Source organism: Clavelina lepadiformis, chromosome 6 (assembly GCF_947623445.1).
Source record: "Clavelina lepadiformis chromosome 6, kaClaLepa1.1, whole genome shotgun sequence".
In the NCBI taxonomy this organism is placed as follows: Eukaryota; Metazoa; Chordata; class Ascidiacea; order Aplousobranchia; family Clavelinidae; genus Clavelina; species Clavelina lepadiformis.
This window is the reverse complement of record NC_135245.1, coordinates 17,938,947-17,965,117: the sequence shown is the minus strand read 5'-3', so window position 1 is coordinate 17,965,117 and position 26,171 is coordinate 17,938,947. Positions and strand designations below refer to the sequence as shown.

The window sequence follows — 26,171 nt, the reverse complement described above, 5'->3', positions numbered from 1 at the left end:
GGTATTCTGTACAATGCTTTGTTTTATTACAAATCCAGCGGCAGCATTACGGCAATTCACAATTACATGACCGTTTTGAAAGACGAACGTAGCGGAATGATTAATAAAACTTGAGCCATGTAATCACAATAAAATTTTGTTTTTGCGACCAATTTTATATTTCACTGCGTGCAATGAAGATGTCAGTTGGCACAATTTGTACATTTTCTCGGGTAGGCACAAAAGGCGGATTCGATTCCGTTACTTCTCCGCTCAACCGTAATGGTCCTCACGATCCGCCATCAACGTCGCCCAGCCGCCATCCTCCAAGGAAGCAAAGTTAAGGAAGTGAGATGGACGATGGACCTCGTGGTAAAACTCCTTGGGGTTAGCCAGCTGCAGATCAAACTTCATATTGGCGTCGTGACGAACACCTGGAGATAACCGCAAAGAATTTTTAGGTTCTATCCAAGCATCCATTATTCTTAGTCAGCTACTATCGGACCATGGTAAATCGCACTCTAGATTTCGCGTTTCATTTCGACACTGGTTTTGAACTAACTTCTTAAAGTTTTGTGGCAGAAGCAACTATACACATTCGTCGCTCAACATTTTACGACGGGTAACTTTACACAAGTTCATTTAATAACAGCAACGTTATTTTTGTTGTTAATTATTATACAAGGTGAAATTTGGTTGGATTTAACAGTGAATTTAATTTACAAGGGCGAGTTGCAAAAACACCGAAAAGAAATCGATAACTTGGCGACATCTTGTTATTATGACAATTGATGACTTCACAAAACAAAACATTCCTTACCCATAAAATTGTAGTTCCAGGACCCTTGCAGAGGGACCATGAAGAACCCCAGAAACCTATCGGAGAGCAACATCTGAACCCTCTCGTAGTGGGAGGGCAGGTACCCCTTGGGATTGTTGCCCTTGTCAGTGTTTTGACGACCCCATTCGTACCCACTTGGGGTGAGTTTATATGCGGTCAATGAACATGAACCGGGAGTGAAACTGAAACGGCAAAAAGTGTTCAATAAAACTGAGATGGGCGCGATGCGAATAATGGCAGCGACGGAAAAAACTTAAATTACAGATGAAATTTCAGTGCTGAAAAAAGTAAATATTTTCAAATAGCAAGAAATAGTAGGATAGGAATTGCACAACATTCACAGTGGATTGAAATATAAGCCACAACCCATATTAGACTGAAAAAATCATAGCAGCATACTTTGTCGCGATCAAACTAAGATTAAACCTCAGTCACCTGCAAGTGATGATGATCGTCTTCTCACCATCCCACACGGGGTTGTCGGCCATGATCTTTGCGTGGGTCGTAACATCTTGGGGTGAGAGTTGGGGTGACTCGTTTGGTTGGGTGTGGATCCAACCCAAGGGTTCAAGCTCCCTAAAAAGTTGTCCGGTGGGGTCAAATTAGCGGTAATTTTTCACAGACACAAGTTTTTTGATCGGATACTTACTTCAGGTACTCGTGTTGGGGAAGTTGATTGGGTAAATGAACAGTTTGATGCGTACCCCACTGTGGGACCATGACAACACATCGAATCTCCTTAACCTGGGGGTTGTCGGGGGGGCTTACCCCATAAAGGTAGCCGGAAATCTGCAACGATAGTTGTGAACTTTTAACAGTCGCAAATCGTTGCCGTTTGAAACAGTTCACTTTCACGTTTGTTTTTATAAATTACGTTCATGCAGCGTTAAATATAAAAAATTTAACGTGCTTAAATTAAAACTTAACTAAACAATCTGTTAACCAACACATAACCAACAGTCAATAAACCAGCTACTGATTTCTTCACCTGAGCACGTAGATCCGAGATGCAGATGAACTTCTTGAGAATATTCTTGGGCAGGATATAAGTGAAGCCGGTCTCTCTGATGTCATCAGATGACACGTAGATATGATTGGTTCTCAGATACAAGTTGGTGGCGGATATTGCACGAACTCGCCACTCGGTCTTCGAGGAAAAAGTCTGTGTCTCATAGTTCGATGTTGTGGCTGTGATGATCTCATCTCCGTGCTTGTTCACGGTCCTGGTCTGGAAAAGCGATTACGACAGATTTTTAAACTTGTCATGGTTGGCTGATCGGAGCTATACTGTGTTTAAATAGGTGTTGGTCACAATCGGCCACAGCTTTAGAATTTCTTTATGTTAAGTCGTTATGGAAGAAATCACAGAAATAGCAGCTGCTTATAAATGTGAAGTTAGCTACAGTATGTGTGTATTTTACGGAATGAAATCGCTCAAATCGAAATAGACCTGGGTGGCGGTGAGTTGTGATTGTTCCTTCGTTTGTTTTTCAATTTCGGCGATTTGTTGTCGTTGTTGAGAAGGTGCGCTAATCTCCATTCCGAGGATGATGTCACGGATCTCTGACTGTGTCAGGGATGCCACGTTCACACTGGAAAATTAAAAAATCACCACAAACCTTTAAAGAATCCCGGTTACGTCAATAAGGCTCGCAAAAATATTATTATCACGGACATTCTAACAACAAAGCCACATTTTCAAACTTAGTTTAAAACATAATTAAACAGACTTGCTTGCGACCAGCAACAAAAGTTCATTACTTGTTCTTCTTCCCGTAATCAGCAAGAATGAGATCCTTGAGAGCAACCTCAACCTTAATCCACTCGTCGAATCCGAGGGACGGCCACATGTGATGCGCCTCCGTGATGGTCGTCTTGTCCGGTTTCATTATCACCTTACTACGATCCGGATTGACGTGCAGGGCGCGTAGGATGAGGATAAGTCGAGAGAATGCCTGAAATATGAGAAGATCTTGGAGACATTGACGCAATTAGGTTTTATTTGAAGTTAAGGCTATAGACAATATTTTGCATCATAATACTGATGTCAAGAAATTGACTGGATTAATGGATTGAATCTATTACATCTTGAGCTATAAGGTATTAGATAACAATAACAACGCATCGACTCGCTCACAGTGTAAGATGAAATAGACTTGAGCCAGTCGTCGTAGAGATTGAACAAGACCATCTGTGGTTCTGATGCCTTCAGAATCAAGTCACCCAACTTTTCAACCTACATGGATGAAATAATATGTCGGCTGGAAACAATTTCATTAAAAAAAGCCAATATTGCACAAAAAAGAATAGATAAATTAATTAATCAGCATTTAATAGGATCTAGTAAATCAATAACAAGTTAACAATAAAACAAAAAAAAGTAGTTAATCAATATTACTACCTAGCCATAAACATTAGATCATAATTAGGGTCAGCATTAAAATGCTTTCACTTAAAACCTTGATGCTGTAGAAAAAAATTCACAAACCTTCAGACAAGCTTGGAACGGCAATTGTAGTTCACTTCCCTTGATGACGATGTTTGGGAAGTCGAGAAGATGGACTTCGAGTGGATCCAACATCCCCTTCCTGGTCACGATGATCTGCTTCGGCTGTTCTTCAACTGGAAGTGATCGGATCAAAGCAGCAACTTCCTCAGCTGAAGAGGAAAGATTTTATTCAGACTCCGAAAGATATTTTGCAAAACTGGAAATTACAGGAAAATTTTGGAACAAGTTTTACCGGTCTTCCATTTCGCCAGCTGTCCCAGACGCTTCTGTCCAGCCCAGACCGATGTGTGGATGATCTTGAGGAAAAGCTGTCCGGTGCGAGGATTGAAAATGAAGATCGCTCCATTTATCGGCTTTGTGGTCAAGTTTCCCTCAAACGTCTGTGGATGTGGGAAGTCATTAGTTAATCAGTAAATTTATTGAAAATATTTAAAAGCTATTTCAAAGAAATCCAAATAGTTTACCGACTGCAATTTACCTGGCAATTATTATTAACAATGTACGTAAAAAAATATTTACAGATTTTATTAACAAATAGGGCATTATTGAATTGACCACATAACCGGTATTTCTAGATATTTCCGCTTTTACCACTACAGTACCTACCTTGTGAATGGTCACTCTGTAGACATTCGTATCATCAACAAACCAGATAATTTGGTTGCTGAACAATTCTCCATAATTTTGCGATGAAAGGTACGGCTCTGTGGGTTCACTGCTGTACAGCTGCAAGCCTTTTCTTATTCGTTCTCGTAACACGTACAAGGCAGGGTTGGCCTTCATGATCTTCGCCATGGCTTGTTGTATCAGTGGTTTGCAGCCTGACGTGCAAAAATAATTATTAGCGCCTTTCATACAAATTTTGCATCATGTTCACGATTATTAGCCGCACAATACAGACACAATATGCATTATTAAAACAGTTGTCAGCACAAACTTCAATTTCATGGTTATTACTACCAACGCCGATCAGGTAAGTAGTTAATAATAATAAACTAACCAGGAAACCAGTTTCCGTAAGCGCTGTGCAGGTTATAAGCAAGATCGATAGCTATCAATACACCGGTGGGGGACGGGTAAATACTCATGTTGTCGGTCGTATAGTCGAGGAATTTGGCACGGGCGTACCTCTCCACATCGTGGCTGTCGTAATCCCCCCAACGTAACTGGACGTCAAACCAGAACTTCTGGGTGGACGTACTGTCCATTGTGTCTCTGAATTGTTACAGATGTAATTATTATTACAACTACATTAATATGCCACAATAAGTTAACACAAATGTGTTGTCATATCCAGGTATATAGGACAACTATTTATCTTATTAGAACAAGACAGAATTTAAAATAAGCTGCTATTTACAAGAACATGAACAATTTTTTTACTTTGAATCAGCTAGAAGAGACGGGCGAGAAACATTCCACTTGTAGGCAGCAAAGAGCAGTATATCAGCACATGAACTGTTCATTTTGTACGATTTTCTTGGATGGATTGTTTCCTTTTGCACGGTTTCAACTTCAAGAGCATCCAATTCTTGGTCAAAAACCTACAAAGTAAATTGGTCAGGAATAAACGGATGTAAAGTGACAAATGTTGCTACTTCTGGCATTTAACACAGTTAACGCGTTTCTACTTTACCCGAGTTTTGGTATAACCGGGGCTTAGAAATCCACTAAAAGTTTGATTAGAATAATTAGTAATATTAATTAATTACAGTCACTCATAAGATTGGTTATTATAAGCCCTTCCAAGGCGTCAAAATCAGACCTGCATCAAAATAATCTCTTTGCACAAGCGACAATAGCACAACAAAATCAATGTTTTAAAAACGAAAAAGAAATAAGACAAAACATTGTTTAAAACCCAGGATTTCTCCTGGATGCATCATTTTTGCAACTGTAGCAAGTTTGGCGCAAGTGACAAATATGTCAATTTCTAACATTTGAAACAAATCATGCAAGAAATAGTTGGAATAGATTGTTCGTCGACTTCACCCAAACTTATAAAAACTTCATACCTGGCACAAATCCATGACCACGCTCTCGTGTACTTTCTGCCACAAGTGGGCGCGGAAGATCTGGATGAGTGAAATCTTGAGAGTCGGGATCTTCCCGTGCATGAAGATACCGGTCAAATCCAACTGGACTTGGAAACCAACATACACCTGAGATGGAAAATAAATTAAACAATAGAAATCTTAACGTCTCCCAGATTTGTTCATACAAACTCTTTACTTTAATGGGCTTTATTTGCAAATAATACATTTGCTGTTGTAGAAAGTTATAAGTTGGTTCAATAATAATATCTGTTTCGATAATCATTCAATAAATTATACATTAAACCCACATTGGCTCTGTTAATGGTAGGTGACCACCACAGAGTGAAACGACGATTTGGAATTTGGTTGAGACCTGATCGCTGGGCATTGGTCAGTTTCTTGTACTTCATCGACTCCTCAAAACCGCTCGCTTTCTCCCAGAACAAACCCTCCCATGTGGGAAAGTAGGTGCCTGAAGTGCAAAGTTTTATGGTGAACAATGATTAAGGAGCTTCATATGCTAATACATGTAACTTCCGTCTACCAGCACCAAGATTTCGTTGCACTGTACGCTACATTAGAGCTTGAGGCATTAGGTTGGGGTCACATTAACGTGGGGGCCTGGAATACTTACCCTTGAAAAGTGTGTGTTCCAGTATCCCTTCCACGCCACCAAGTGCTTGGATCATGTCGGTTCGATAGTTGTTCAAATTCCACAACTTGCCGTCGTGGCGCTGGTGAGTCCACCAGAATGGATTTTGCTTCAGAACCTTCAATCATCAAGGAGAGTTAAAAAGCTCACACAACAATTCAAAATCAAGTCTGCATATGATGAACGGACATGCCTGGAACTTGATGTTGTTGTTAAGGTTCAGAAATTAATGTGAAATATTTTTCTCAATTTAAGCATTTTAGGGTTGATTTCAGAGGCCAGAGTCGACCCCGTGTTCAACACGTTCATATAAGAAAGCTGTTAGCTGCGTTGTTATACCTGGTATTGTTTGAAGTCAGTCCTGACCCTCCAGCCTTTGTCGTAAGCCAAAGTATGCCTGTCTTTTTGGAAGAGTGTGTTGATCCTGGGAATTCCCCTGTCCCAAGAATCTTCCAGATCTTCAAGGGTCAACCGCCTGGGTTTAATGAAAAACGATGAGATATCAGCATAACCAGGTAAACATAGAACAAATTTATAACAAGCAAAGAAAAGTTCAACAACCATTAAAACAAATCCCTACTTCTTTGTACTAAAAAGCTTGCTTGTTGCAATAACCTGTTCTGTGCGTTCGCTTCTTGGCGCTTGAGAGCGTATTCGGCCCACACGCGCTGAGAATCAATGAATTCGCTCTCCCACGGCATGACGTAGCGGTATAAGTTCGGAATCAACTGATCTTCATCGTGACTCATCCCGGATCGGAAGTGAGTGATCCCAACATCCGTCTGCTTTGACCACCTGGAAGAATTTTTAAATGATCACCACTGTTCTTACAAGGATAAAATAACAGGTAACATACAGTGACTGTTTTAAGTGACATTCTTTCTTGCAGATGTTTAAACTGATGCGATTGAAATTTCAAAACTAGTTTGTAGCTGCACTTGATCTAATTTTAATAACTATATACTGTAGCATTTTATCATGCTGTTATATAAATGAACGGTGCTCAGAAAAATTTTCCAAAAAAGTTCACCTCAAATCAGATTGTGGGATTAAAACATGACCCATAGAGAGCATCCCTAGACCTCCCAGTTCCTTGGGAGTATAGAAGACCACTGGAGGAAATCTACTCGGCATTTTCGAGTTGAGTCCGATTTTGATTCGAGTCTGGATCTTGTTCTCGCACTTGACGAGGAGATCGAGAAGTTCCTGTGTATTCACAACTGCTTCTCTAAAGTATGTCATCAACCCAATCAAAGCCGTGTTCCATTTGTTTACGATCTACGGAAAAAAGTCACTTAGTTCTTAAGCTCATACCATATATGTAAAAGTTAATAAAGTGATTCAATATAAGCAGAAATTTCTAAACAATCAGAAAAATTTGACAAGATTTTAAGAAAATAATTTAATTTTGACAAAATCTCAATGACACGTCGCAGTAGTAACCATTAAACACATCCATCGACCTTTGTAAATGTGGTGGATCCAGATGCCATCAGTATCTGCCGGACACGATTGTGAAATCTTTGCAAGGACTCGTTGTCCACACGGAGGAAGCATTGAGCAGTTCTCTCCTTTGTTATTTCGTTTTGAAGATTCCAAACTCCATCCCTGCAACAGCAAGATTTCATTGAACAAAGCAATAGACATCATGTACTCTAGCAAGATATCTGTCCCAACAAGAACATGTTTCATCCACGATAACGTTGTATAGCTTAGACTGGGAGGGTATTTTGTATATGTCATGGTTGTAAATGTTATATGTTTTAATAATTATCAAGCGGGTATTTAAGGAACAACTTGCTTGTGTGTAAATTCATCGAAAGTGGTCCTGCATTTCGGCAGTATTCTGCACTCAAAGCCGCTCATGTTGAAAAGAAGGTTGGGATTATCTTTGCTGTAGACAGACACAAATGAGCTCTCCCATTCTGTTGTGGTCACGGATCGTGGCAAGCGATTCTTGATGTCCCAGAAAACAGCACGCCCCCTGTTGTACACATACAGATAATTATGATGCATTGCTATTCTGGGTTATCACTTAAACACAGATAGTAAAAAGTATTAATACTTTAACCAATACGTTACAAATAACTGTATGCGCAGATTATTCAAGTTAGGTTTGCAGAAAAGTAAAGTTACTATGCCTAGTGCAGGGGTCGGCAACCTGCGGCTCCGGAGCCGCATGCGGCTCTTTCATCCTTCTGATGCGGCTCTTATTAATTTTATTGCTACAGTAGAAACAAACAGAAGAACACTCGTGTCTTTATCTCACTGAGCACATTATAGTAATCACATTAATTAAATCTTACTGAATTAACTGCTTTTATAAATGCGACACATGACAGTTTTGTTACAGAGTGTCGTTTTCGTTTTATTGTGAAAATAGTTTTGCGGCTCCCAGTGATTTTTATTTTGTGGAATATCGGTTAAAATGGCTCTGTAAGTGCAAAAGGTTGCCGACCCCTGGCCTAGTGCAATAATGTCCGAATTTGACCATATTTACAGTACACCTTGAGTGACAGTTGACACATAGCATTACATTTGTAGTCTCGCTACACCAGCGTTTTCTTGACAACATGGTACATATATTAAATGTGTAGTAACTCACAAGTTGACGTCGTGTTTCATGAGTCTCATGCGAGCATCTCGAGGCCAGCATTTCTTGTTGTTGTACCCAACTATGTTCTCGTTGTTGGGATCGGGATGTTCGGTCAAGTATCTCTGGATCAAGTCTCTTGCTTCCTCTGCACTGAACCTGGAACGCATGATGATGACATCATATAATGAACTCACATAATGAAGCTTTTCGTTTAAAAATTAATTAAGTTTAGAAACAAAAAGCATGGTAACCGGTGTCAAATATTTTTGAAGAACTTTGTTTTGTTTAGAAATGAATGTTTTATCTACAGCTTAATGGTACCTGAAAAACAAGTGGATTTTGTCAATGTATCTTGAGTAGAGTCTAATGGGATGATTCGATTCTGTGGCAACGTTTTGGTATGACAGGAAATCATTCGGCATCTGTGGTGGTCCGGCCATTTCACTTGCACGCTTAATAATACACAAGTGTTATTATAGTGAGATGAAAGCCTTGAAAATAATAACAAAACACGAGTCTACAGTTAGGTTGGATAGTGACGATACATAATGCAGATATTAGTATTGGCAATGTAAAATCAAACTTTTTACCAAAATTTATAAGCAATAAAGATTGTTAGCATTATAGTTGCACCAATCAATCATATCGGTTATTTTTTAGATTTATATGTTTTAATGATCAGCAATTTTCACAACACCATGCAACATACACCATGCTGCAATTACTGCATGAAACGCAACAGTTATAATTTTATGTTCCAATTCTTGTTTCCCTTACAGGATGGATGCTATCGAAATACTTTTTAAGATTTTTTTTATACAACATTTAAATGATCAAAAAGCGCTTTCCCATCAATTAGGTTTTTAATTTGTTTGGTATCCATCAACATTACAAGACTGATCAACCAGTAATCAACCAATCAATTGTGTCTCCAGTTTACGTGCAGTCGGTGAAAATATCATAAGTCTTTAAAAGCAATTTATTTCTATCAGTTAGTTCACCTGCAAACCAAGGACGAGTAGATCAAGTACTAGACCATAATACTGCACAATAAACGATGCAAATTGTAGACCACGAATTATTCCGTAAGAGTTGGTGTGGTTCATGTCCTTGTAATTGATGACAATGTTGTTTTTGGCGGTCATGTAATCAGCAATGTTGTGATCAACGATCAATCTCAACAATCTGAAAAACACAACGAGCTTTCAGTGCGAAAATGTTCAATTCAAATATAAAGAATGTAAGTTATAAGTTGAACTTACTAAAAATTACTAAATCAAACAGTATTTACACGGCTCAAAGGTTACAGGTTATGACGCCAACGACTATTGATATCTTACACCCACAAATGGAATTTAAAATAATAGCAAGAACACACATGCAGAATCAACATGTCGGAAGAATCACAACCAATTCTCCGTTCAATAGCAACTGACCTGTTGAGCAGAGTGAGATCAATCTTTTCGTAAAGTTTCTCAAATCTTGTTTCCATCATAACATTGCACTCGCCTTCCCCTGTCTCCCACACCTCTTGCAGATTGTTGATACCTGAAAATAAAATCCCGTAGCTCCATTTAACCTACGCGTGCGATCTCACATAGCTCCAGCTTGAAGCTAAATGGTATCTTTTTATATTGTAAGTCAAGGATAGTTTTGTACAGCTTCATTCAGGAAAAGTAGTTTCGAAATCATCCATGCTAACTACTAAAGTCAAACCGACCTTGGCACCATTTATACACGAGCAGTGGAGGTGGTTCTGTGTCAGCAGGTTTGATCCAAGCTGGGAACAAACGACGTTTATCTGACTCGTACCACAAATACTGGTCGAGATATGCATCGGTGATTTTTTCCAGAGGTTCAACATCGTAAACAGGCACAAGGTGGCTGTAGAGATCCATGAATTCAATTCCACACTGGATGCAACAAAAAGAATTCAAATGGTAAATTTCAACATAGAAAGAAGTGTTTACAGTTTCAAAAGATCATAATTACATCGTTTTAAATTCAAAACCCGAATTTGTAACCACAGTAATAACAGAGGTAATGAAAGAAATTCAACATAGAACCAATGCCATAAAATGAAGTAAATGAACCTCTTTGAATGCTCTCTGGGTCAGCAAATGACGCTTTATTCTGGACAAAGCTTCGTGAGGGTTGTCGTACGCTTGTTCCACCAGACCCAATTCCTCGCGCTGTGATTGGTTAAGGCGACTCTTCACACTGCAATGCAAACAACAGTTTATCGGTAAAAAGAATCCTTGAAAAGTTCCTTGGAATTTCACCCATTTCAATTTTACACATATATTTACGATGCTCACATAGTGAACCTTTCATTCAGATAGCAAATTAAAACCAGCTTTACAAGATAATATTTATGATTCAACTAGTTAAAAAAGTTACCATACAGAAAATTATGGCCATGGGTTTAATACAGGGGTGGGCAACATACGGCCCGCGGGCCGGACCCGGCCCGCGACGGGATTTTGAGCAGCCCGCAGACAGTTCAGCAGTTCAGTTTAGCAGTTCAGTTTTGATTTCAGCAGCTATTGAAGTACATTATTCGTTAATAAATTCATTAAATACTGCTTTTGGTCTCTATGCTTAAAACTTAAAGTTTATATTAAATATGATTTATTCCTTGCATAGGTGGATAAATACACGATTAATGTATCGATTCAGGAATCCGGCCCGCCAAGTACTTTATTTTCTCATATCAGGCCCGCCGACCGAAAAAGTTGCCCGCCCCTGGTTTAATACGATGGTTACCAATTTAAAACGCTTGCAATTGGAAATTCAAGCACTTCAAAACGCTAAGCAAGGTGGGTAATCTATACTCAACCTGTATGCTTCCTTCAGTCTTTCAAGAGCAAGTATGAGCAGTTTTGTGTCATGCTTGTAACTCAGCGGTGGGAATGGGATTGGTGAAAAACGGCGACTTTCAAGCCAGTGCACGGTCGTTGTATAAATGGCCACAGCTTCTTCTGCTGTGATGTACGGACCATCCTATGATAAGAACAACACCATAGCAATTAGTTGGCCACTGCCTACTAGTTAGCAATAACCCAGCTAGTAATTAATTTCACAGACTTGGCAGAATTAACATGAAAACGTCTTTCAACACATAGTGAGTCACATAAAATTCATAACCTAACTTTTTTGCACGAGCACAAATGTAAATATATGCACCAAAGTATACTATGACCTTAAGCAAGTGTCGGATAGAAAATTATAACAGTAAATTTAAAAAGAAATATCATAAAATCATCTATAAATGCTTGCTTTGTTACCTTCAAATAGTTATGCTGTCGTTCTTGTTCAGCTTTCAAGTACAGCCGAGTCAATCGACCAAGATTCTTTTTGCACACAGTCTTATCTACTGTTGCCCCTCTTCTGATTCGTTCCCGGTTGTAATGTGCGGTGTTTGTCCACCAATCAGCTTTCGCTTTCACGTAACGAAGAATCATGTTTTCTATCGGAGTAGGCAAGCCTGGAACCTGAAAAATAGAATATTTTTATTAAATGAACTTCAGAAAGTTAAAACTGAGATTGACAAAAAACATTATATATGTTCTAACTTAACTAAAAAACTTAACAAATATCTCAAGTAGAAGCAAAGAATTACTAACATCCATAAAAACAAGCGAAAAAATACTACAAATAAAGTAGAAACTAGCCTTTTTTTAAAAAACTGAAACTTTGCATCGGAAAAAGCATCTTACCTTCCAAGGAATATTTGCCTTCCAGCATCTCCACGCTTCACTGAGATGCTGAAGAATTGTTCGGGCTTTGTTCTGCTTGATTCCTTCTGGCATCATATCGATGATGTCGTGCATCACTGATGCTCGCAGCTCAAGGTCAAAGTGCGACTCCACCCTTTGTTTTGTCACGGTTTTGGCAACACCCTGTAGATTTTTGGAATGAACGTTACACTGAACTTTTAACCACAACTAAACAGTTAACGCATAGAAAAATAAACAGCCATGTCTTGTAGCAGCAGTTCAGAGGCAAACAAAGCAAGGCCTCTGCTTGCAATCATAGAACAAAAAGACTATGACTATGACTGTGTGGGTCATAAAGTTTATGAATCGATGATAGTCACTAAAATAGGAGACTTAAGTCCAACCTTGGAGTGACGGCCTTCAAACTGTCGAGCCAGCAAGTTGCCAAGCCAACGCTCCAAAAGAGGGGTGATTCCCCTCATGAAGAAGATCCAAACCCTCCAGCCTGGGGCCCAGATCCCGCAACCCGGACCTTTGCCAACTGGTCCCTAAAATTTGGAAATTTTATGGTACTGCTAACCAAAAAGGGTATAAATTAGGATATATTAAATGCATTATATATGAAATTTGCAGGTTATAATAAGATTATCGACATTATCACGAATCGCTTACTGTGTTAAAGCGGTAGTAGATGATGTGTTTAAGATCTTTGCACATCCTGATTTGCCTCATCAACTTGTACTTGTACCTGTACATGCCTGTAAGTTGTCCAACATGGGCAAATACATACTGCATGCCATCTGCCAACTGACATATCACCAACAATTGTTATTTCAATAAACAATTTGCCCTTCAACATAATGTTATGCTAGTCATTTTGTAACGTCACTTTTATTAAAAAAAATTGATCAAAAGCTTTCAGAGCAATATTAAAGGCATCTGGTCTCATAAAAAACAAGTTTTGCTGTTAACGTGTACCTGAAATGCATCAACATTTCCAAGTCTGTACTGTACATGACTGTCCACAGTGAGCTTGGTCAGCCTCAAAATCTCACGGCAAAGATGGAAAGCGTTTCCGAATCTTGATTTCTTACGTTCCTTGGTGGTCAGCGTTTTGACTGGTTTCAAGTTGAAGTTATAATCCAGATGAAGGTAGTTGAGATTCTTTCGATGGATCAGTAAGTTCAACATGTTGTAACCCTGCAAGTGCCAAGACAAGATTGACACAAAGCTTAGCTGGTTTTTACTTGATTTGTTTGTTGGATGCATCACTTCAAATATTGTATAAGCAATAAGCATCAATACCCCAAATGACGTTAAAAAACACAACATCAAATGATATAGGTTTAGGTTAAATTAAAAAGTTTAAAACTTTATCTTTGTTAATCACTGTAAACAATACTGAACCACCACCAAGCTGCAAAAATAGAATATCTTAAATCTGATGGAGGATCGATCATCAAGGGTATGTAACAGCCAAGGAATCTCACCTGTCTTGTTACTTGAAGTCCAACTTCAACCCAGTCCAGTTTTGTTGACTGGAAAAATTTAGTCGCCTTGAAAGATCGGAACAAATATCTAAGAATAAAAACCACCAGTGAATTTAATTTACTGAAAATTTTTATTTCGTCTTACTATTAACTGCATCTTATTCAAATATATCGTAATTGTAAGATTTGTTTTTTAGTTCATTGTACAGCCATATATATGTATTATGTAGCCATATAAGTATGTAACAAAGTATTATTTTGCACCTTTTCTTTTGTGGTTTAGGTGGTCGTTGTTTGAGTGCGTTTAGTACGTAACACTTGAGCAGTTTCTGGTAGGACACTCGGACTTTGACTGGTTGTCCAGCTGGGCAATGCTCTCGATACCTGCACATGTCGGTTCATGCAAAATTTATCACAAGAAATAGTGCCAAAAACACTGCACATGCATATTAGTTATCAACATTTGTTGCTCTAAAACTTATGCATGTAGTTTGTCTGCAGGATATTCCTAAATTTATGATAAGTTATGTTACTGCCATTTACAATATAACATTTATTCTTACCATGTTTTCACCAAAGGAACATCCACAGCTCTACGTGTCCGAGATGACCTTAGGTTAAAAGGTCGCGGTGCCCACAAAAGCGCGATGCCATTGGCCGTGTTGTCACTGTACAGGGGCGTCTCTTGCAGGAGAGGTTGAATGTATTCTGGCAGTTGAAATCCTTCCACTTCCTCATCCAGCTCTACCTCTGCAGTCTGAAGAAGTTTATTGGATTTTCACAAAACGGTTTAAAGCAAAGAAACTCATTTTCACTTTATATATTTTGGTAATGTGACATGCGGTACTTATAAATTAGTAAATTCTAGTGCTCATAAATTTACAAATGACCTCATTATACAAAAAATGCCGAGACATCAAAAGTTAACATGCCATGGAATTTCATGGCAACATTTTACAGACAGATCATTTTTCTGTATTGTTTGGGCAATTAAGCCAAGTAATGCAAAACACATGCGGCCTCTACATACAAAAGGTTAATTAAAGGTTGCCATACTTTAACAGAATGTCGGTGGGAAATGGGATTGATGATAGGATCAAAGTAAAAAGCAGGTAGATCAGGGTCTTCGGTCTTGATGAAGACAACATTCGGAGTGTGGTACCTGATAAAATACAGGCACTTGTACACCACGCATTATAATCAAGCAGATCATTTGAGCCAAGATGCTGTCCTATTTCCATAGTTTATTCATAATTACATTATAGCAAAGAATTAAGTACCATCTCAACATGACACATACCATGCCAGATGCACAAACTTCGGCAAATCGTTGTACAGGTATGGAAAAGCGATCTTATATTCAGTTCTGATTTGGTGACGGATGATGATTTTGTTGATGTCATTGAATTCATTCCAATCTTCGTCCCTGCAAACAGTACAAACATTAACAAAATTCATTAAACACAGTGCTTACGGCAAGTATACTTACTGCAATGTGTTATCACGAACAAGTGGTTCAAATTTAGGTCCACCAGGGATGGCTTGATTCAATGCTTTGGAAGTAAAAAAGGCTTTCAGGTCAAATAGATAGAAATAATTGTCGTCGACCAAGTCGGTAATGAGCTGGTTTGCCATTCGATACAGCGCTGACATCTGTGGCAGCGACAGGTGCCATTTGCGATAGGTTGAGCCATTCACATACCTAGGAACAGAATAATCTTTAAATCCTGGGGGTTTTCTTGTCAACAACATCAACTTTATTATTTTGTGGAATTCATTTGTTGCAGAAGATGAAAAATTCACACAATGTGCATTATATGATGGACAACCAATAATGGTGCACTGAAATTTCCGTAATCGGGAAAACTGCTCAAATTCGGTCTATGGCCGAACCTGAAATTTCAGACCAAATATTTAAGATACTTCCAACGCTTGCTTGAAATCCCTTCATTGCAGGAAAACTATAACAATTGCGGATATGATTGTTGGGGCATGTAAAAAAATGTCACTTGCATATCTTTCTGTTGCAAGGTACAACTAAGTATACTCTAATTACACAAGCCATGGTTTATGAGTACTGTTTTGTTCACTTTTACGAAACAAATACTTGCAATATACACTAAATTGCATGATTCAGCCGAAATAATTCAGTTCTTTTTTCCAAAAATTCGATTTCGGACCAAATTTTAAAAACATGATTCGGTACACCTCTACCATTAACCCTCCCAAACTCATAAAGGTCGACAATATTAGCTTACTACGTGGAGAAAACTATTCATACTTCGGATTATCCTGCAATGGTCGGTTGTCATAAAACCATTCAGAGACTGCGGCATCCTCCTCCGGATCAAGCTCCATTTGAATCGGTTCAAGAGGTTCAACATCGAGAACATTATCAGCGTAATCCAACGGTGGTTCCTCGTCATCAAACGGGGGAAATCTCATCCTCTTGAAATGACGACGATCTCTCTTCTCTCGACGCATCATAATCCACATCGTTCTTTCATGAAATAGCAAATTTTCATTCAGTTTTAAAACATTATTCATAAATTTTATTTTATATGTATTTGGTTGAATTATAAGTCTAATATAACCATACTAGTAATAAAGGGTTTATTTGTTGAAAATTTAGGTAATAAACAATATTATTTTTTATTATTACTGAGAGCAAAGTCTGTTAGTGTCTTACCCCCATTGTGCAATGTAAGCTGGTTCAATAACCCACGGTATTTCATTCACAAAAGTAATTGCGCCTGTTATGTGATAAATGACTGGAACATCACGAATTTGTTCCCACGGCATTGGCATATTTTCCATCAGTTTTAACATTGCATGGGGCATGTACTTCAACGCCCTTAAAAGAAAATGAAGATTTTAATATTTCTGGTACCCAGAATTTTAAAAGAGTTTGTGTTTAAAGTCTAACTTACCCAAGATAAACCCGCTTGTCGTGACGAAACTTTCGATTTGTCATATCTCCGTGGTTTTTTATAATTTTTCGAACATGTTCGGGGGGCATGTCCTCTTTTTGGGGGTCGACAAATCCAAATTTTCGTTTCTCAGCATATCTCTTGTTCTGGAGTTGTTGCCACCTGTAAGTTAAACACATACATATTATATATATAGCTAAAGTGGTATTCAGCAAAACACTACAGTGCAATATGCACAGGAAAAAAGCAGCATTTAAAACTTATGCATAGTTTGTCAGCTTGGCATGAAGATTTTATCTCAACCTTACTTTCTAGCTTTTTCCTGCAACATTTCCTCAGTTAATCCTCCAGATGGAAGGGGATTGGATGGCTCCATCTCTGGAGGGACTGGAGGGGGAGGCATCAACCCTGGAGGTGGGAATCCATAAGAAACTTCCATGCTGTTCTCCATTTGATAGCTTGACTTGAACAGCTACTTATATCGACCTATTGACTAAATTACTTATTGTGACTTTTCTCCTGACACATGTGAAAAACTGTGCAACCTGTCTTCTACAAATTAGTTTATCTGAAAATAGAGAAATCCTGTTTTATTCTGCAGTCTACCTAATTATAAATACAAAATGAAAAAAAAGTAACTATTGCACTATAACCAGCTCTGGTCAGATTTTAAAGTTTGTCGTTTTTGTGTGAGACCAGTCTGCAAAGGCAAGAGCACATCCGAGATATTTTTCTAAAACGGCATTGCACACCAAGGCAAAAGGAGAAACTAACTTTTGCTTCAATTTATACTGCAAAGTTGTAATTAAAACTGATATCTCAAAAAACAACAACACTGAATTTTTTCCCCAATTACTGTTGCCACACCTAGCCTGCACGAACACCAGGCAATCTTGGTCCACGGGTCGCAGTGCCCACCAGCTGCTTCCTTCCACACCAGAAGTTTGCTTCTGTACACCTGAGATTTCGGTGAAAACTGTCATACTCTGCAGTCCGAGGGTCAGAAATCATCGATGCAAACAAGATGGAACAATAGCCATTACACGTACAAATAATTTCTATCCCCGGTGCACTTAGCTGACTTTCGAATCTGGCAAAGGCAAGCAGGCACATGGCTAGGCATATAAGGATAAGAAGGCAGCATCTATTTCATCGGCAGCTGGTTACCGAATGTGGAAAATGCTGCTTCAGTAAACGGCTTGCAGGTTACGCAATTGGTATTTTCTTACTTCGGTAAACGGCGACCGGTGAAGTAGACACTTATTTTACCGGCGCCGTTTAGCTAAGTAAGAAAATACAAATATACAGTTAACAGCAATTATGCTAGTCATTGAATCAAAATGTAGCCTATGCTAATTTCAACTTAGAACCACATATTAATTTTTCCTAAGTCTAAATTAATTTAAAACTAATCCCTTCCGACCCAAACTGTCACCTCTCATGACTAAATTAAATTAAATATAAATTTGCAATAAAGAAATAAAACATGGGCAATTGTCAAGCCTGAGACCTCCAGCATGTAAACCCCAAAGTTAACCACTACGCCAACGCAATGCCTTCTTTTCCTGGGATAAAACGAAGGTCATAAAGCCATCAGCGAAAATCTGCCAGTCTCTTGTGATTTTGCAACTTTAGTGAAAGGACGCCAGTGAAATAATCACTTCGGGATAAGAATATTGATGTCTGGATGTTGCGAGCTTAACTTTACAACTGTCCCGTCTGGCTTTAATTCTGCGTATTTATAAAATGCCTTAACACAGTATATGATATCAATAGTAAATCTTATCGTTTTCTCCTATTAGGTTTTCATTATCGCATTTTAGCCAAATTATACAAAATGCCATAACCGCGAGTCAGCACACCCAGTGTTTTTTTTAAGGTGTTTTGGGGGACCGAAACGGTCTCCCAAATTTCTCCAGCGGTTTCCCAAAATTTGGACTTGCAAGACTGGACAAGCAAATATGGCTATTTTTTGGTATTTAAATGAAACACTTGCGGTCTCTTAAAACTACTTAGCGGTCACCCAAACCAAACGTTAAAAAAAACCCTGAGCACACCTACGATTTCAGCCCTGAACCAGCAAAACGTTTGTTGGACGCGTCTTCGCTTGAAGCATTGTGTGAATTTTTTTCTTATGCGTTGAAACTCGTTGCTTTCCAAATGATTTTTAGAAGACCATTCTCGTTTTTTTTTTAAAGAGTAATGTAAACCAAAACTACAAATTTTGAATAAAAAGTATAATTTCTAAACATGATAATAATATTCAGAAAAATACTGACTAATTTTTCTTAGAATTTTGGTCACCCTATTTCAGAGACAACTTTTACCGCTTAGTAATAAGTACTGAACATTTTAATCAGCAACATAAAAATCTAAACCTACATTAAGAGCTGGTTCAGGATATTGAATTTCAATTCAATGATGGTTGGGAGCAGTATTGTTCTGAGTATTTAAAAAAAAGGGTTGTTTAAGGTTTAATTTGGTAAAACCACAAATAAAATAAACCTTTTTCGATTTTAATTAAAGTTCAATTTAATGTTTTCTGTAACTTACTTAAATATGCGGATTAGAGTTAACTCGAATTTGGTACATAATAGACTTGTTACAGTTTTCAATAACTTACAGACAGCCAGAATCATATAAGTTAGTGGCTTTAGTACCATTGATGAATGTTTCAGTAAGTAGTGTAAAATGCTTTCCTGAACATTAAGTTGCGGGAGGACATGATACCAACATTTCGATTTTCATAGAATAGGTTCAAGTTGATTTTTTAAGTCGAACGAAACGAAAATAGCCCACTGATCAATCAATCATTATATTTTTCATAAGGCAAAAACACATCACCAGCTAAGCCCTACTTTTCGACCCTGTTCACTAGAACGTCGACTTCAGTTAACCTGTAAAATTTTTGTGAAAGGAACAAATTGAAAATGCAACGGCAACAGTTAATGAAACGTAAAACTGATTAAACAATTTCAAAAACATACCTTTTATTCACAAATTTAAATTTAGAAAACTCATAACTTACAATTGGAAAAAGGTAACAGGGATTGCAAGAAAATGACTTATTAAAGTCTAAGGACAAAATACATGTATGACAATAACAGTAAGAACCCAAGTACAATATGAATCATTTATGTGAAAATTGTAGCTATCTAAAGCGAGTGTGGCGGAACGATATAGCCAACATACTGACCGCAAGCGGCCAATCAGGGTTTATGACTTTTTATATTTTATTTCATTGAAACATAACGATAACGCTAAATCTTATGTGGCCTTTATGTGGTTTAATGGTTAAAAAACATTGATGAGTTTGTTGTTGTAATAACAACTAATAAGACGGAGATTGTGATAATAGCGTAGTTTGTATAAACGTCTTTGGACGGCTATCGGCCGCTATTATCGGCTCCGTCTACTCAGGCCTATATGTGGATAATACAATACAAGTAGCTAAAAAACTTTATAAATATCATAACAGCACAGTGGATGTTATCTCGGCATGATAGCGTACATACCAACGAAAGTAGCTATGGAGTGAAAGATTATTATCGGAAGCATTTAAAGATATAGATTTTCATCCAAAGATATAGTTTCACCCGGAAGTGCTGACGACATCTTGTCACGTGAGATAGGTTGTTCGATAACTGGTGCATGCGCAGATCCGTTGCTCTTGGTAACAAGCTGGACGTTTTTGTTGGGTTCTTTGGTTTTATCGTCAGATACGGAATGTTTGTCCTCCTCAACGCACGCATCATCATCCGTGAATTCAGCAGGAATGGGTTTATAACGCAGATGTGCTATCCAGAATATGAGGGCGTCCAACAGCTAAAATTAATGGAAATAATTGAAAGACACGTTAAAATGTTTGTATAAAAGAGCACTAGGCCTACTAAGTTATAGCCTAGGCCTACATATAGGTTATCATTTTTAATAGCTTTTAAAACTACACGTTTTACTCGAGATTGACAAGGAACGAAAACGCGTAACTGCCTACTCTACTAGATGGACACGATTAATTGTAACGCTATCTCATGAAATAAACAAGCAAAGCATCTAGTACTTAACTACCGCGTTCACAAAGAATAAGTCGTTGTCAGTTAGTCCATTTAAGCACGCCCCAACAACAAATTAACAGTGAAAAACATAAACACATGATACAACTTTTCATGCATGAGTCTTATTTCATCTTAAATTTGTATAACACTTACCTTGATAACAATAATGAAAACAGCGAGGTATAAAGATAGGCTTTTGTTGTCGTATACTAAGCAAGAGCCCCTGGTACCGCATTCTTGGGTCCATTTGGAGCAAGCCCTGTCAAACAGGGCTCCAACTATCAGCGGACCGGGGACAGTACCTAGTATTCGGCTTAGTAGGACCTGCAAAACAACGAAAAAAATAATGTAATTGATGTTAATTATGTGATCTTAAAAGGTAAATAACGCGGGTTATGTTCGGATGCCTTAAGATAAATAAACATGTCTTTTCGGTTCAGCTCATACAATGTTGCTAATAGATTTAGACTTTACAACAAATATCACTTTAAACAGCATGCAAGAAAACCTGTAGGCCAATTGCGAAAGACCTTTGATTAAAAGCAACGCATCGCAAGGAAGCTTGCAAGGCAGCAGCCTCGTTCACAAAAGTCAAAAACATGAGCAAAAAATTAAAGAAGCAAAACACGATCAACTGCCAGCTTTTGCTGCAGCTTTCATCAGTGCAAAATCCTGTGGTGGCCGAAGAATTTGCCGCGGTTGAAACGATGCACGTGCAGTTGTTATAAGTGTCTCCCTTCACACAATTTCAAAAATGCAGTCAATGTTATGTAGCCTAATGCTGATGGGTAGGCTAGATAGATGGCTAGGCTAGACAGATGGCTATATCTTAGTATGAAGTAATAAGAACGCAATAATGATAGTGGGACATACATGCAAATACTCAATTGCATTTAAATACAGGCACACACACATATGTGCATATTAATAATCCTTATAATCGCCATATAGGCAAGTAGGCAACGTTGGTATAACCCAGTTTTCTAAATTTGACTTACATTTTGTGATTCACAGCCAGCGAAGCAAGGAGAAAAATAAGTAACTCCGTCACTTCCACAAACCGGGTGGTACACGCCCTCCTCACACCCACAATCGGCATTACAAGAATCGCTGATTCCGTTAATTGCACTTGCACCACTGTAGGCGCTGTTCACACCAGCGAAAGCTGATATATACAAAAAGGTGAATTTAAATGGTGAGTGAAAAAATTAAACTTAGATTATCATAAGTCTAACAATTAAGATTCCTTTAACGTTGACTTTTTCATACTTAGTTACAACATTCTTCCAACCTAAGTTGCTGCATGTGATGAAGTACACGCCGCCGCAGGCAACCGCAAGAACTGGAGCGATATAATTTATTCGAAGCATGGTCGGCACTTTCAAGTTAAATTTAGCGATGCTGCCTCCACCGGCCAACTGCCCGCCAGCGCCACCTAGTATTGCCATCAAACCTGAACATTATAGGAAGGGAGACTGATTGTAAGTGGTAAAGGTTAAAATATTTCGTTTATAAGGAATTTTACTGTTTTTCTACTTTAGTTTTGACAAATTAATAGTAAACGCACAATCAATGCCAATAATACCATAGAATATTCAGTTAGTATCCATGATAAAAATAAGCTCTGACAAAGAAAGCCTCTTTAACCCACCAAAATAAGTCCCCGCTTGGCTGACACCGAGTGCAAACTGGGTCTCCAAATATTTGGCCCCGAACACAGCAAACCCCCCGATAAGCACGGAATCAAGAGCGGTACCCAGAGACAGGAAAAGAAAAGTGGGGTTCCGAAGCAAGGTCAGTGTACATTGGGGAAAGTCCCGAAATCTAGAATTGTAAAATTACGCAAACTGACACGCTGAACCATTGGATTATAGGCCTTTCTGCAATGGCAGCACATAATATAAGGCTTTGTGTTCTGTAAATAACTTTCGTTTTATACGTATTTTACAGTGTTTTACGAAAAGTAAAGTAAATTAGCATTTTTGTGCACATTTAGAACTGCCGTATTAGACAGACTTTGTAAGTAGGCCTATTCTTAGTAAAATTAAAGCTGTAATTCCAATTACGATTTCCCGAAGACTTCTTTTTGCTCTGTGTCCTGCGCAGAATGATGAATTTCCTTCTCTCGTTCCATTCTGTGTTTCTCTGTTCCGGGAATTACCCGCGGAAGCATTAAAACCGGGATCGACACAAAAATTCCAACAAATCCGATTATAAAGGACCCCAACCACCAAGCGCCCACCCAGTTTTCACTGGATTGGTTAATGGTTACCCTGTGACATAATAAAGGCGTTGATTATGACATCAGTAGAGTCACAAACGTAATTTATAAATTGAAACTTACGTTTCGCTGGGATAGGTGTAAATATCGAGCAATGCCGCACCCGCTAGGAATCCAATGCCAGGTCCGACGATTGCCAGCGTAATTAGAATGCCTATGAACAAACAGTGGCTTGTGTGATGCAACAATTAAATATTTTGCAACAAAACATTCAACCGCTTACCGTTGTAAAGAGCTGAATATCGTTGTTTGACATTTTCATCCAAGAATGTAATGGCCAGTGAATATAAAGGGGAAGACCCTACACCAGTAATCAACATCGCAAAGTAAAAAACAAATCTAGGAGAATGATAAAGTTTTAAAACAACAGGTAAAAGTAAAAGTTAAACGTATCAGTTCAATCTATATGAGCCTTGAAAGTTAACCAGTATTTTGAAAGTTAACCAAACTGATATCAATTGTTTTTTAATTTGAGTAAAAATTAGGAAGAATTAGAATTCGCAGATCACGCGACATGATGCAAGACTATAAAGTCTAAGGAAAACTCTTTAACCATCAGTTTCCTGACCATGACTGACCTGAAGTTCTTCAGCGTCGATATCACGCAATTTTCTGTTGCTGAGTTTCCACAAACGTTCGTCATTTCTTGAAACGAATACGTTGGGGCGACAAAATGGGGCATAGAAAAAATAATCCCCGATAATCCAATCATAAACAGCCCCCAGCCAACCCATTGGGGCTTGTGTCTGCGGCCTCCAACGTACGTCACAAAGAGGATAGTCAGGGACCCTCCTATATCGTACATGCTCGCTATCAGGCCAGACTCTGTACTGGTGAGTTCAAATCTAAAAAAGCAATTAAATAGAATTGTATGCATGTGGTTTTTACAGTTTGCTATTTTCAGTCTAAAATTTTAATTGGAAACGTAAAAGAAAAAAGAAAAAAATTTTACTGTAAAATGGCAACTTTGAAATATACTTAGCGCTAAATTTGCTAAAAAGTATAATTCTTTTTTGACATAGAATTCTTCGCGATGTTGGGAGTGTTTTTAAACCGTTGTTATTGATAATTAAGAAGATTATATTTCATAGGTTATATATTTCCACGAACGCAAATGTGTCGCTTGTTCGTTTTTTTCCAGTTAAATGTTTTAAAACGATCACTTTAATATAAAAAATGCTTTGGCAAAAAAGCGGTTCAATTTTTCTGCACACAGCTAAAGTTTTTAAAAGCTCGATCTAAAATTCTCATGTTTGTCCAATGGCCACCCCGCCCATGAACAAAGGGCAAACATTTTGAGTGTTTACACTTAAAAAATTGCTATAAAACTGTTACAGTCGCTCTTGTTTTTTCGTATTGTTTATTTTTGCCGTTAACTATCCGGATCACGAACATGATCACGAACAACTAATGAACAGGAAAAGTGCATGCTGACAAAGCAAAAAGGCTTAAAACGTGCAAGATGGCAATAATACAATTTTGAGCTATCAAATGGTAGCTTAGCATGGCCACGTTGATGAACTTGCCACGTGGACGAAACTTAGGCTCCACGCTACGACGAAATAGCTATATTTATATAGTTAGGCCTATTCGATCTTCTGCCAACGTCAGGGCCCAGCGCAATGCTGACCGACCAAGCTTACTTACGAAAATCAATAACTTCGCAAATAATTATCTCTTCATGGCCGATATCGTGTTCTCAGAATACTGAAGAGACTTTTAATAAATTAAAAAATATATTTCACTTTTTACACTCGTTGATGTTAAAAAACGTATTGATGTTATGTTTACGTTTATCCACTGTAAATACAAACAAACGTTACCGTTTTTCAATGGTGCTAATAACCACCGGAGTGTGTCCGTTCACAAAAAATCCTTGCACGACTCCTCCGAGACTAAAAAAGAAGAGTGCCCATTTCGTTGTAGCGAAAGCCTGGCACTTTTTGGCGGGAAACCTGTAAAAGAACAGTTATATTAAAATAACAAGAGGCATTGATTTCTAGTAAGATGATACAGCTTTAAATTTCATTTTGGTAATTTGTGCAACTTACCATACAAGTTATTAAGTTTGTCGTATACTTAAATCTTTAGCATAAAAACAAAATTTTGTAAGCTTATTCAGAATTTACACAGATCAACTCCATGTACTTCTGTAGAAGGATTTATTACGACATAAAGCGCTTAGACAATTTTTTTGGACAGAAAAACCTACTCTGAGTACTGTAAGTCAGACTAATGTTTCAAATGTCCAATCAAAGCACAGAGTAGAGCCTGTAGTTCTATAACCAGAATTCACCGAACTTTGTTTTGTGATATTAGTGAATAATCGCCTTAACAAATGCACAGCACTGAGTGCCACTGACATACACTGACCGCATCACTTAACTTCATATTTTCGCTACAGGATAAATTTAGTCGCTGCCCTGTACGCTGTGATTCTTCATGATTTTAGCTAGGCTGTGATAACTTTAAGTTTCTAAAATCATTTACACTTGTTTTCCGAGTGCGTTTCGTTCTTTTAATTTTGTAATTGTTGATAGTCATAAATACGTAAAAATAGGGCAATCTTTTTGGTAATTTGTCAATGATTCACAATTTTGTCGCATTATTAACATCCGATGTAATTAATTGTGACTGGTTTGCTGCGATTCAATTAGTCCACCAGTCACCGAGCTAGCAACTGGCCGATTTGTAAAATTTCCTTTAAAGGACCACCCACCACGTTAAACGTGTTTTTTCCGTATACAGTAATTCGAAACAGCTACAGTAGTTGGGGAACAATTTTCGTATTTGCGTCCTTGACGTGAGTCTGCTGTACGTCATTTTTACCGTTACGTCATAAGCCTAAAAGGAAAATGAAAATGCAGCTGAAAACACTTTAAAGAAAACAACACAATGTGCAAAAGTAGTCAAGATTTTGATGAAGAATTCCTCCTTACCTTTCACTTTCCCAACATCCAGCACATCCAACCTCACATCCGCACGTTTCTTCCTTAGGAAGATCGACGTTGACTACGGATTCCGAGCCACCAACACTCAAACGTAACTTCTTTATAAAATTCATGTCATTTTCTGCAGCATTT

General features: G+C 38.1%; 2 protein-coding genes across 2 annotated transcripts; both read right to left on the bottom strand.

The window, feature by feature from the left end:
* Positions 1 to 4: 4 nt before the first annotated feature.
* Positions 5 to 17,316, bottom strand: LOC143463213 (pre-mRNA-processing-splicing factor 8). The gene is made up of 43 exons (XM_076961631.1): positions 17,061 to 17,316; positions 16,753 to 16,914; positions 16,512 to 16,676; positions 16,104 to 16,322; positions 15,312 to 15,524; positions 15,123 to 15,248; positions 14,879 to 14,984; positions 14,386 to 14,579; positions 14,087 to 14,206; positions 13,823 to 13,910; positions 13,311 to 13,532; positions 13,005 to 13,139; positions 12,737 to 12,880; positions 12,333 to 12,515; positions 11,901 to 12,107; positions 11,453 to 11,616; positions 10,707 to 10,833; positions 10,334 to 10,526; positions 10,050 to 10,161; positions 9,615 to 9,798; positions 8,935 to 9,065; positions 8,623 to 8,769; positions 7,819 to 8,001; positions 7,481 to 7,625; positions 7,048 to 7,295; positions 6,633 to 6,812; positions 6,357 to 6,492; positions 6,000 to 6,135; positions 5,674 to 5,837; positions 5,345 to 5,491; positions 4,713 to 4,873; positions 4,330 to 4,544; positions 3,936 to 4,150; positions 3,562 to 3,709; positions 3,309 to 3,478; positions 2,958 to 3,056; positions 2,582 to 2,775; positions 2,271 to 2,412; positions 1,809 to 2,048; positions 1,470 to 1,609; positions 1,256 to 1,396; positions 800 to 1,002; positions 5 to 413 (listed from the first exon to the last, which is right to left on the bottom strand). Exons 1-43 carry the CDS (start codon positions 17,201 to 17,203, stop codon positions 253 to 255), a joined length of 7,053 nt encoding a protein of 2,350 aa, XP_076817746.1. The 5' UTR covers positions 17,204 to 17,316; the 3' UTR covers positions 5 to 252.
* Positions 17,317 to 19,790: 2,474 nt separating this feature from the next.
* LOC143463224 (solute carrier organic anion transporter family member 4A1-like) lies at positions 19,791 to 26,169 on the bottom strand. The gene is made up of 12 exons (XM_076961648.1): positions 26,028 to 26,169; positions 24,912 to 25,043; positions 23,667 to 23,933; positions 23,312 to 23,427; positions 23,152 to 23,242; positions 22,874 to 23,080; positions 22,459 to 22,631; positions 22,099 to 22,260; positions 21,806 to 21,972; positions 21,316 to 21,543; positions 20,961 to 21,131; positions 19,791 to 20,577 (listed from the first exon to the last, which is right to left on the bottom strand). The coding sequence occupies exons 1-12, from the start codon at positions 26,150 to 26,152 to the stop codon at positions 20,311 to 20,313; spliced, it is 2,106 nt and encodes a 701-aa protein (XP_076817763.1). The 5' UTR covers positions 26,153 to 26,169; the 3' UTR covers positions 19,791 to 20,310.
* Positions 26,170 to 26,171: the final 2 nt, after the last annotated feature.

What these genes read in the sequence shown, in the direction of transcription:
- LOC143463224 (XM_076961648.1), bottom strand. Translation starts at nt 26,152, where the DNA reads ATGAATTTTATAAAGAAGTTACGTTTGAGTGTTGGTGGCTCGGAATCC. An exon ending in ATATTCAGCTCTTTACAACG is followed by an intron (nt 23,243 to 23,311) that starts GTAAGCGGTTGA and finishes GTTTGTTCATAG; the next exon opens with GCATTCTAATTACGCTGGCA. An exon ending in CATCACATGCAGCAACTTAG is followed by an intron (nt 21,973 to 22,098) that starts GTTGGAAGAATG and finishes TGTATATATCAG; the next exon opens with CTTTCGCTGGTGTGAACAGC.
- LOC143463213 (XM_076961631.1), bottom strand. Translation starts at nt 17,203, where the DNA reads ATGGAGAACAGCATGGAAGTTTCTTATGGATTCCCACCTCCAGGGTTG. An exon ending in TTGAAGGCCGTCACTCCAAG is followed by an intron (nt 12,516 to 12,736) that starts GTTGGACTTAAG and finishes AAAAATCTACAG; the next exon opens with GGTGTTGCCAAAACCGTGAC. An exon ending in AGACTGAAGGAAGCATACAG is followed by an intron (nt 10,834 to 11,452) that starts GTTGAGTATAGA and finishes TTTGCATTGCAG; the next exon opens with TGTGAAGAGTCGCCTTAACC.